We start from the raw sequence: 12,100 nt of genomic DNA, 5'->3' as shown, positions 1-12,100 counted from the left end.
TTTTTTGTGTGTATGAAAGTGTGTCTGTTGAAATGAATGTGTCACTATGTGTCTGTATGTTGGACTGTATTTATTTATCTTTAAACTGTGACTGTGTTTTGAAAAGCGTTGTATAATTAAACTTTTATTATTATTATTATCATTATTACTAATAAATCTTATGCCACATTGTATAAGATGCAATCCTCACTCACTGGGGGTCCTTGTGGTCCTATTGGTCCCACCTCTCCTTGGTCTCCCTAAAGAAGAAAGAAAATGTTAACGCACACTTTTTTTGTAAGCAGCCTTATTCTTGTTAATCTAAAATGAATCTTCACATTCACATGCATGATAATTGTAAAGCAGAAAGAATTTATATGTGAATGAACTCACCTTGTCTCCTGGCTCCCCTTTCATTCCCTTTTTCCCCTGCAGGTATAAATAAATCACTTGCTTTAAATTAATTCATCAATGATTGTTATGCAGTCTTCACTTTTATCTGTGATAAATTTGCTTCATTTTATTAGAAGGAAGTGCAATTCATTTATATGCATTTAAGTATAAAACATGCAGGGTAGTCATATGTGACTATTCAGTTGGTGATAAAGTGCACACCCGAGGTCCAATGATTCCCTGGATGCCCTGCTCTCCACGCTCACCCTTAAAAGACAAAGTGAAGAAACATGTGAACCCACAATAAAGTTTTAACAATAAGGGGGGTTTAGATTACTTTAGGATATTAGCAAAAATCTGAGTTTAAAAATGTATATTTTGGTACCTTTGGGCCAACTGGTCCTGCTAATCCAATATCTCCCTGCATGACAAAAGTAAAACAAACACACAAATAATCCAGTCTTTAATGCAGTGCAGACTATTCTCCAAAGTCAAGCTGATGACTAAACTCTGTGTCCTTCATGTCTGCTGTAAGGTACCTTCTCTCCTTTCTCTCCATGAGGACCTTGAACACCTTGTATGCCAACTCCCTCCTCACCCTGCAAGAAAAAATAAATATTACAAACAATAAAGTATTTTTAGTAATTATGCACTTAGGGTCTTTATAAGCACAAAAGCTGTAATTCAAAATTACCTTTTCTCCTTTCTGGCCTGGCAGTCCTGGTCCCCCATCAACACCAATGGGACCAGGCAAACCTGCAATGCCCTGCAGCAGTTTGCACAAGTGTCAGTTTGCAATGTGAGAGACAAAGCAGGCACAGAAACGTCAATCTCAAATTCTGTTTTATTTTTTTCTTAACTAAGCTGCCAGAACACTATAATTTTATCAGCTATGTGCTTACATCTTTTCCCGGCTCTCCTTTGTCTCCTTTCACGCCCTGCTTCCCACGTAAGCCCTTTCAAAAATAAATGAAATATTATAAGATATGCAAACACAACAAGACATATTATATAGCAAAATAACCGAGCGGTTTGAAAATAGGCTGATATACAACATTTATGAAAGTAAATTAAAAGTAGGGATTCATTTTTTTTTTGAGCAAATGTATAAAACGACAAGAAGACAGCCTTCATACTTACTTTTGTACCCGGCTCTCCGGGATCTCCCTGCGAAGTGCAAACAGTAGAAGCAGCTTTGTTGGACTGTGCTGTCAAAACATCTTTGTGACTCTTCATACTAAATACTCCAAGCTGTCTTGACATTATATGATGTGCAGTGACAGGCATTATAAAACATCATGAATTAAAAAAAAGGTGGGGTGTAATTACAATGCCCTTTTTTTTCTTTGCTTCCCTTGAATTTACGTTACCTTGACAGCTATTCCTGGTGGCCCCGGTGATCCTGGCTGACCAGGCAGACCTGGAGCTCCATTGACCCCTGGAAGACCGGGAGGTCCTAGGGGACCCTGTAACATGCAGTTAAAAGTATCTTAAAATGCCTTAAAGATTACCTTTCAAAAACTACTTGTTTATTTGTTTGTTTTTTGGGGTAATCTTTTTTTTTTTTGCCTTCTCGAAAACTCACTGAGGAGCCTGGCTCTCCTTTTCGTCCGGGCACAAAATTTGCATCTGTACCAGCTATGACGTATCCCGGCTCTCCCTGAGAGGAAGGCAAAAAAAAGACTCTGTTCATTGTTGTTGCAGCATACAAATCTTAAAAGTACATAAACAGCTGTCTCATAAATAGAAAGCAAAATTAAATGCATGGATTAGACTTACTCTTTCTCCTCTCTGTCCCTTTGGACCAGGGAGCCCAGGTGGACCCTACCATGAAAAGACTGTTTCAAAAATCCTTTACAGTCTCCAAAGAATATAGATGACACAATTCATCAATCTATATTTTTTTTACAGATATTTTGTTCTCACCATGTCACCTGGAACACCTGTAGGGCCCTGGAAATTTAAAAAGTAATCATATTTTCAGGTTCAGATCAGATCAGTGTGACATTCTGTTCTTTATGGATATACAAGCGTGAGAAAAGGAAAGTTGTTGTAGCACTATATGCAGACCTATGACACACTGCACCACAAATTAAACACAGCATATCAGCACAAACACCTCGTGCCAACTATCAAGCACGGTGGTGGAGGAGGGATAACTTTGCTCCTTGCAATAAGTAGATCAAATGTGAGGCCATCTCTCCAACAGACAAAGCTTGGCCCAAACTGTGTCATGCAACAGGACAATGACCTCAAGGAAACACGTAAATGTACAGCCGCATGGCTGAACAAGGAAATAATCAAGGTGTTGCAATGGTCCTTTCGAAGTTCAGACCACAACCTGACTGAAATGCTTGGACCTCAAGAGAGCTGTGCATACACTCTATGCACAGGACTGCTTACACTGCTGTAAAATCATTTTCATATGACTTTAGGTACCCGTTGGCCAGCAGAACCTGGTGGTCCAGTTCTTCCTGGGCGACCTGGCAAACCAGGAACACCGTCAGTTCCAGGAAGTCCCTGTCAAATTAAGACATTACAGTCAGTCCTGAAAATAAAAATATTAATAAAAAAAATAAATAAATATTAAATAACAAATTGCAGAGGCACACAAATACTACTGCACTGTTAGTGGTTTCGATACAGCATTTAAACATAACACTAATTGTATATACTTAATTCAAAGAGGACAGTACACGGGAACTAATTTAATGCAAATGGTTTAAAAGATGAGGTCTTGAACTCTTATTTTCACATACTTTTGAAGCTGAAATGCTCTACAAACATCTTAATTCATGTTTTTGTTTACATGCAACTCTTGTTGCTATAACTATTTTACTTTTTGTCACTCATACTGCATGTGCTAGTATAAGGTTATAAAGGGCAGATGTTGAAGACAACAAATAATAACTAAGGCATTTATGTGTAATGTGCACAAACAACCTTATTATTATTTATGTACATATATTCATGCACATACAATTAACATATGCTGTATGTGCTGATGCTTACCCTTTCTCCTTTTTCTCCTTTTGAAGATGTGAAAGGATCAAACTCTCCAGGGCTTTGTCTGAATCTCTACAACAACATTAATAATTGTTATTTTTTAAAGGTTTGGTTGATGATAAGTAAAAAAGTGTATCTGAATATACAAGGCAGAAGCGGGGGCAGTGAAAAACTGAATAGAAGGGAGAATAAAGTTTAAGCGTATTATTTAAAAGGCGCCATAAAGTAAGGACAAACATACCAGACCAAGACCCAAACTGTCTCCCTGAAAGAATAAAAGATAATCAAAAAATAAAGAAATAAGTTTATGAAATGTTACAGGAAAAAATGCATCAGTTTTGTCTGAGTCAAATAACTCACCTTTTCCCCTTTTTGGCCCTGAGAAAACAGAAAATTCACATGATTAATCACTGCAGAATAACAAGGTTTAAAAACTCACGATTATAACTTTGCGGGAGAAAGAATCAAACAAACCTTCATGCACTGAGTTAGGCATGGACCCTCTGGCTTAAGCATCTCCTCTGGGTCATCAGTGGGGGTGTCTAGCTGAGCACCCTGAAAATGAAAAAAAAAAATGAATGCATTACAAACTATTCAACTGACTTTTAAGTAGACTACAGAAGCAGAGAAGGCTCACTACAAAGCTTCTTTGAATTTGCTCTTCAAGATTAATTTGAATTCTTATTATGCAACACAAGGTTGTATAACAAATTTGAGATGTAGTCTGTTTGTGCTACCAAAAATTCTGAATGAATTATTCACTATTTGAGTCATAAAAGTAAAGCTACTGTTTGCAGTGAAGGGGGGGGGGGGGATCTCAGAGCTTCACACGTGTAGTCTTGTGGCCTGAAGAAAGAAACTTCAAAGTTAATTGGTTAAGCAGCAGAGGCACCACATGTAGTACCAGTTGCTGAATTTTCCAGTTAGGACACTTTTTTATGCTCGTCGCTATAAGTGACTTAGTGACTTGGAAAGTTCTATCTGTGATATCAGAGAAATCTGAAACTGTTTATCTGCTGCACCTCAAAAAAAAACAAAAAACAGGTGTGTCTGTCTTTGCCTCCTTTCTTCTAAAATCAAAAATCACCTGCTTATTTTTTTCCTTACAATGTGCAGTTGATTGTTCTCTGGCTACCACACCGCAAGATTGCTTATGTCCTCCGGATATGAACAAGAAAAATACATGTACATCCACACCAAAAGAGGGGCAGGTGCTGGCCCGACAACAAGCAAACAACAAAAGGAAAAAAATCAACTGCTTGAACACTGCAGAGCTCCGTTTTTTCCTACTGATTGCACCAGGAAATCTATGACGTTTCTACCACACCTGCTCAATTTTAGAAAAAAAGTTTCAGTTTCATTATTGAATGCGAAGCTCAAATCAGCAGCATTCCCAGAGGCTTTATTTATTATCAAGGTGTGTGAAGACGGGGGACAGTGGAGCCAACTGCTGAGGATCTATGTGGACAGGTCTATTGTCTTTTATGAAAAAACAGCCTCTCAAAACACATCATCAGAAATGGGCTGAGTCTGCAGTCACGTCTGACGTCAAGTAAAGAATGGTGACGTTTTCTCGCCTGCAGATCCTTTGTGTGCAAATTTAAAATGAACTGGATGCACCTCTGTGTAATACATGGTCATTAGACACAAATAATCAGCTCCACAGGTGTTTTAGAAGATCCACCTACACGTGCAAGTATGTTCACTTTACAGGCACAGTATAAAAGCTGTCCCAATACAACAAAATCTCCTACAACACATACGTGTATGTATCGCTTATGAACAAAGATTTCCTTCATTTACAGTCATTTATTTGTTTGAGTTCCTTACAGACAGACAAGCAATACCTTTGCCTTATTTTTTTTAACTCACCTCATCTTGTAGTTTGAACTCTGTGACGAGTTCGTCACTACAGAGGCTTTTGATAAATTCTCTCTCCACGGAGGGAAAATCATCAAAAGTTGGTGAATAGAAGATGTTTTTGTAGCTGGTGGGAGCCGCAATTTTATTCAGTTCTTCACGATCTGCATTCGAAACTCCAACTGCCAGGACGCTGACCCCTACAGAGACACAATCATAACATGATAACTGAATATTTTAGTTTAAACTTTTAATGAGTGAAAAATCCGTTCACGTGTTTTGAACAGTTTATATTATAACTCACCCAAGGCGCGGGCAATTCTGGAGGGTGGCACCACATTGTCTTGGGCCTTGCCATCTGTAAACAAAACCAGAACATGGGGTACATCCTGCCTCATCCCATGAGCCTCCTGGAACAGTTCTTGCAGAACATAGCTGATGCCTTTTCCTGAGGAACAAAAGAACAAAAACAACAAAAAATAAGTTTTAAGAGGAAGTAATATGACTTTTGGTTAAATTCTGGTAGATTATTTTTGCTAGTTTTCCAGCACTGTAATGAGATTCTTCAGCCATGTTATTATTTGTGGTCTTGGACCATATGAATTATTGTATCATCTCACTGATTCAACAACTTTTCTTTCTTTTTTTTTTTACACAAAATTCAATTTGCCCATGCACAATAAAAGATCATCTCATATGACACTAACTACGTCAGCAGTCAGTGTGCAGGCTTTTGGTAACAGAACAGTGTGACACCTGTTAAAAAGGCTACGGTTTTCAATACAGAATATAGTAAAAGAGGCTCCTGGCCCACTGAAGACAGCTGGCAAACTGAGACAAAGCATGGTGCACATCTGTGTGAGTATCACCAACCGGTTTTGGTGTTGCCACCTCCATAACGCAGCGCTCTGAGAGCCCTGAGCACAGAGTTTCTGTCTTTGAAGTCATTAAGGCGGAATTCAATGCGAGGCTCATCGCTGTAATGAACCACAGCTATCTGAAAGAAGATTGAGAGAGTGAGAAAATGCACATCATCATAACAGCAATATAAAGGATTTTTAGATCACAGCTGACTGTGATGAAACTTCATTCTTGAAAACGAAGATCATAAGAACTATATATTTGCTTGTGCTTGCCTCCTTGGCTGACAAAAAAATGGCATTATGCCATGCGTCTCCTTTCTGCCAATGTTTGAGTCTGATTCAGCCCATTTGGTGGAGAAGAGCACATTATGTTACTGCTAATGGTCTAAGCCTGCACATGAGACTCACCTTCCGGGCAGCTATTATGACTCAAAAACTGTAATCGAGTCCAATTTGTAATTGTCTAAACAGACTCACAGCCAAAGTGATAAAATTAAACACCTGAAAGTTATATCTTCAGCACAGTACAAAGAAAAGTTTTTACTGAGCAACTAACCTGCGTGCCCTGTGAACCAATTACGGGGAAGTATGTAGCCACTCGAAATATGAAGTCTTTCATCTTCCTGAAGTTGTCAGTGCCAATGCTCGACGACTCATCCACCAAGAACACTATATCCGCTTTGGTCTTACCGCACACTGGACAGAAACAGGACAGAAAACAGTTCTAACTAAAAAATACGCTACATATTATTTAGCATGAGGGAAAAAATATAAGAGAATCTCTAAAATACCTGGTTGTGGTGGTGTTTTTTTCTCTGTCACTCTACTCAGTGTGGTTAATCGAAAGGACGTGACTGCTCCTGCCTTGCCCTCAGTGACACTTGGCTGAACGTGGGGCTTCTTGGTTGTTAAGGACTCAGTTGGAAGCACAACATCAGGGTGCCAGGTGGTCCTCATGGGTGATTGAGCAGTGGTTGTGTTGATGATAGAGGCAGTCTGGGAGTCCCCAGTGATAGGTGGGGAATGGGGGGGCACTGTAGGTGGCACAGGCTGGACTGTTAACGCTGGGCGAGCTGGTCCCACTGTGATACACAGAACCATAACAAATAAATCAAATGCTTGAAGTCTCTGGAGTCAAACAGAGTCTTTGCTGGAACAACAAATGGGATTGCAAAGGAAGCAATAAAACACTGCTGCAGCATTCTTCAGTTTGGGTTTTCAGCTTGTACCAGTCTTAGGAAAAAGCTACCGTAGGTGTTCACTGAATATCAACAAACAGAACAGCTGACAATAGAAAGCTAAGAAAGATGCATGGGTAGTCAGACAAATAGGTTCAACATTTTAAAGCATTCATGAAGTTTAGAATAAGATGGCCATATGAGAGATGTAGTGCTAAATAGCTTAACACTTAGCTAAGATAGCATTTCTTTTCTTCAGGAAGCTAATTTGAGCTTTGTCAATTTTATGCTTACAAAAATAAAAAATACACACACAGTATAGTGTGATGTGACTGTAGGTATTATAGCCTGATCAGTGGATGCATTAAAGTAAACAGAAGGATCTGAAGTGTATGTCTGTCATTCAGTCAAACAACTTGGAGAGAGTCTTACATATTCTCTGATACATGGTGCTTATAGGCCCCTCCACTTCTCCATACAAAGGTCTGATGGTGAAAAGATATGTTCTGCCATACAAGAGATCACTGATCTTATAGTAGGTGAATCCAGGGCCAAGGATTTCTGTTTTTGTGTCAAACACTGAAAAAAACATACAAAGAAAACATGGTGTTGCAAAGTGATCACTTGTGACAGTACGGTTTCAAGAAATAAGAAATAGGAAAATAAATCTTTATACTAAAATGGATTTGAGTGTATAAAAAGGAAAGCAAACAGTATTTTTTAATAACCTGGAAAATAATGTGTCAAATCTACAAGTAACAATGATATATCTGAACATCTGGTGACAAATTACATGTACAGAGATTCTGTCAATTATGACAATATTACTTTAGGAATTTTGTTAATAAGACTTTTCACCTTATTAACAAAAGGGTGCTTATGTTTGCACTTTATTCACAAAAGACATATCATGGTTAAAACACTTTGAAATCTCTAAACAATTATTCCTGGCATGCTGGGATACTTGTGTTTTATTCAGGCAAATATTGCCTTTTCAGACCAAGACCTGCTAAATAAAAGAATGTTTATGGCAGGTCTCTGTATGCAGAGTAATATAATTTACATAATATGTAATTCATCTCTGGAGCCTAAAAGAAAGTTGCATGAATTATAAGAAGGTGCTTTATCAAGTTGTGGTTGCTTACTGACCTGAGATGTGCCTCCAGGAGAGGCGATATCCTGAGGCACCAGCTACACGTGTCCAGTTCAGAACAGTACTGTTGTCTGTTGTATTCAAAGCAACAAATCCTTCTACTTTTGGAAGATCCACTGAAACACACAAAATAGCTCTGATGAATAATGACATAAAGAAACAAATGACATTAGGTGGATTTATTAAATGATACGTCCTAATGAATATAAACTTTAACATTCCCAGTATTAGGCGCATATATGTACATAAAAGTTTTTTTTGCATCCACCACATTAGATTTTAAATCAGGCCATCAATATGTGATTGAAGTGCAAACTTTCAGCTTGACTCAAGAGGTTTGACAAAAGTTTTGAATGAATTGTTCCTGAAATACAACCATTTTTAAACATAGTGATTTTATGAGGCTCTAAATAATTGGAGAAGTTTTTCATAGCCTCTGATAAAAGATTTTGAGTTGACTCAAAGTGTTTAACTTGCATTTTGGTAGCTGCTCATTGGAACTTTCAATACGAGGTCCATAGAAGTGTTGATGCAAGTGAAGGACGATGTGTCTACTTGAGAGATAGCAAAAAGTTTAGTGGCCAAATCAGTAATCTGCACTGACGGACTCAAAACACCAAAAGGCCACACAGAACACAACTAATATGGATGAACTCAAGCTTCTTCTTTTGTTTTTGCTCAAACTGCAATCTTTTCAGTTATGAAATACAAAACTGAATGTGGGAAGGGCCATAAATAATGAGCAACTGAAGGTGTCTGTAGTAAAGGCAAGAGGAAGCAAAGCATTTGGTGATATCTATGGAGCATAGACTTCAGGCATTGACTGCAAAGAATTTTTAGAAGTACTGAAAAACAAACCTTACATTTAAGTTGATGTTGTCCAATTACTTTTAAATCTACTCAATTCTAAGCCACCGTAGTGGCATTTACACATAATCTGTTTAAGGAAACTGGTGAAACATATATTACTGTACATTTCCCTGAAACTCAGACTGTTCCCTACTACCAGGGCCAGGCAGGACTCACAGGTACGTGCTGTGACCAGGACAGCGCTTCCTTCCCTGCTGCCCACCATGGAGGACACCTGGATCTTGTAAGCTGAGCTCTCTCGCAGGTTGCGGATGGTGTAGGAAGCAAAATCAGCCGATACCACATGGGACTTCTCATCACCCCCTAGTGCACAGAATAATTAAATCCAGCATGAAAGTGTCAAACAACCGTGTTTGCAGTCATTTACGGATGAAACTGTTATACAATGAGCCACAAGAGTCTAAACTGAGGAGTGGTAACTCATTATGCTGCTAGATGCTGTAACTGGAAAATACTGCAAATTTCCAAGACATGCTTAATATTTTCATCGACCTAAGTGAAAATGTTTTTTCTCAGCTTCTCTAATCCAGAGATGTAAATGCAGTTGTAATTCTACTGTATATTATGTCTACTTGTTCATAGCCTGAGGCGTTAGAATACACATTTGGGTGGTTTATTTATGTGGTTTCTTACCAAGAAATGGGATCCAAGAGATTTTGTATCCAGAAGCCCCTGGTGCTTTTTTCCAAGATAGTGTGAAGGAATTTACTCCAATGTCCTCAACCTTCACCTCCCTCACTGGCTGGATTGGATCTGACTCTGACACTGCAGCTAAGCATAACATAACATGACCACAGGAGATGTTAATCCAAGTTTTATACCATAAAGCTGTGACAATTATTATTTTTTTCACATCACAATGCATTAAGGACCCAGAAATCATAAAATATACGATTAAAATATCTGAAAAAATTGCTGATGTGACTTTACTTACCCCTCCCTATCATTTTACACTGTAATAAACTTAGCACTTGAAGCTCGGAGTAACACTCTGACAGTGACAGTGATAGAATGATAGCAGCCCTGCTGACTTGGACTCAGTGACACATACTACAAGTGACAGCAGCAGGAACTGTGGTTAAAACGGGAAGACCAAAGTACATGACATGTCAGTCAAACACCGACACTTACGAGGGTTTATGTGGCACAGATTGGGGAACTTTGCCGTACCCTTCCCATTTAATTACGATGGGGGCACAGCTGCACAGAGCCATTTTAGATCTAAAGATGGCTCATGATAAATTCAAAGTCACTGAGACTTCACATATGTTTTGTACCTGTGAGCTGAGATAAGGAGATTTCTGGTCCCTCTGAGTTGCCATACACTGCACAGATGGTGACTGTGTAGGTAGACTGTGGATTCAGGTCTTTGAGACGATGGAAGAGGATGCTACGATCCAGGTACTGGACTTGGGGTTTGCTATTATCTGCAAGCATCAGACAAAAACAAAACAAAACACAAATTATCTATCTATCTATCTATCTATCTGTTGTAAAGATAATGTATGGTAAATAGAGGGTCTTTAATCGGGCTGGCATGCTGGCATGCTTTAAAATGGTGTAATGGGAAGGAATAGGTATAAATATATTACCTGTTTTCCATGAGAGTTTGTACTCGGTGGCTCCAACGATGGGACTCCACGCCACATCTATAGTGGTGCTTGTGTAGGATGTCACCTTGAAGTTAGACACATAACCCAAAGGAGCTGAAAAAATGAAAGAAAAAACATCAAGGGCTGATCTTATAAATACCCTGTTTCATGTAAAAAAGATGAATCACAAATCTTTGGCGTTTTTGATTTCCTCATCGTGACTTTTTTTCTTAAAGCCCATTTTGGAAGTTGCTGAAAGTCTGCTGATCACTAAACGCACTGCTCACTTCAGTGTCAGGACACCAATTCGTTGGGTGTGGTTACACATGTAACAGAGGTCAGTGACGATGTGTGTGGTCATGGTTAATACAAACAAAAAAGTCTGTTTAGTATGTAGTGTTACCCCCAAAATTCGAATTCAATTCTCTCCTCATGAACCATTAACATATCAAAATTTCTTATCAAGGTTTCAAGGTTTATTTGCATTCATGTTTATAAGGTTTAATGTTTAGTTTTTAATATTTTTCGTCCCAGGCATTGTTGGCTTGATAGTGAAAGCTTGATATAAGTGCTCCTGGATATCAGTGGAATGATGTGACATCATTATTCGGACTGAGTGTTACATCACCTGTGTGCATGCACCCACAACAGACAAAACAGAAAACCAATAATGGGAACAGCTCCATAGCTCTACTGCTTAGAGACTGTGCAAGCTGGGATATCTGAGTACTTTCAGTAATACAGAGACGTTTGAAAAACTATTTAGCTTTCTAGTTTCAGTCATGAAAAAACCCTTTTAGACTTTAAGAGAAGTGACAGAAGTAGGAACTGTGGTTGAAATGGAGTCATTCCTGTGCCCCAAGGGTCCTATGTTCCTGAGCTCTAAAAAGCATATAATGGGAAGCTGGAAAAATGCATATTTTCCAGCTAACTAAGCACCTAATGTGACTTATGACTTATGGGCTATTGTGGGTACGCGTCAAAAAGTTCTATAGAGTGTTACCCAGTGTTTTTGCATGTGTGTGTCTGCAATAGAATGGTAAAGCAATATTGAACTGAGGGAACATAGCTCCATAAGAACATAGATATACTCCTGTTACCATGGCCACATGCCAATCAAACAAAACCAGATCTCTTTCTCTCGCCATTATACTTACTGAATGACTGAGATGACACTGCACAGAGGAACAAGACAACTAGAGGTCA

General features: G+C 38.7%; 1 protein-coding gene across 1 annotated transcript in view; it reads right to left on the bottom strand.

Annotated features, from left to right (window-relative positions):
• The window catches only part of col7a1l (collagen type VII alpha 1-like), a 72,387-nt gene that overhangs the window by 41,898 nt on the left and 18,389 nt on the right, over positions 1–12,100 (bottom strand). The window contains exons 15-42 of the mRNA XM_084910364.1: positions 10,895–11,008; positions 10,580–10,729; positions 9,936–10,073; positions 9,459–9,605; positions 8,429–8,548; positions 7,712–7,858; positions 6,893–7,183; positions 6,658–6,797; positions 6,112–6,235; positions 5,543–5,686; positions 5,251–5,438; positions 3,853–3,933; positions 3,739–3,756; positions 3,620–3,643; positions 3,385–3,450; positions 2,812–2,892; positions 2,299–2,325; positions 2,152–2,196; positions 1,958–2,032; positions 1,743–1,838; positions 1,513–1,539; positions 1,275–1,328; positions 1,067–1,138; positions 912–971; positions 758–793; positions 595–639; positions 373–408; positions 195–239 (exon numbers count right to left, since the gene is read on the bottom strand). Coding sequence (XP_084766490.1) covers positions 195–239; positions 373–408; positions 595–639; positions 758–793; positions 912–971; positions 1,067–1,138; positions 1,275–1,328; positions 1,513–1,539; positions 1,743–1,838; positions 1,958–2,032; positions 2,152–2,196; positions 2,299–2,325; positions 2,812–2,892; positions 3,385–3,450; positions 3,620–3,643; positions 3,739–3,756; positions 3,853–3,933; positions 5,251–5,438; positions 5,543–5,686; positions 6,112–6,235; positions 6,658–6,797; positions 6,893–7,183; positions 7,712–7,858; positions 8,429–8,548; positions 9,459–9,605; positions 9,936–10,073; positions 10,580–10,729; positions 10,895–11,008 — 2,591 coding nt within the window. The remainder of the gene's footprint in view (positions 1–194; positions 240–372; positions 409–594; positions 640–757; positions 794–911; positions 972–1,066; positions 1,139–1,274; positions 1,329–1,512; positions 1,540–1,742; positions 1,839–1,957; positions 2,033–2,151; positions 2,197–2,298; positions 2,326–2,811; positions 2,893–3,384; positions 3,451–3,619; positions 3,644–3,738; positions 3,757–3,852; positions 3,934–5,250; positions 5,439–5,542; positions 5,687–6,111; positions 6,236–6,657; positions 6,798–6,892; positions 7,184–7,711; positions 7,859–8,428; positions 8,549–9,458; positions 9,606–9,935; positions 10,074–10,579; positions 10,730–10,894; positions 11,009–12,100) is intronic.

The sequence above is a fragment of the Perissodus microlepis genome, chromosome 17, assembly GCF_051167445.1.
Source record: "Perissodus microlepis isolate ML-2025 ecotype Zambia chromosome 17, ASM5116744v1, whole genome shotgun sequence".
Classification (NCBI taxonomy): Eukaryota; Metazoa; Chordata; class Actinopteri; order Cichliformes; family Cichlidae; genus Perissodus; species Perissodus microlepis.
The sequence above is the reverse complement of the archived record's forward strand: the minus strand, read 5'-3'. Positions and strand labels throughout refer to the sequence as shown.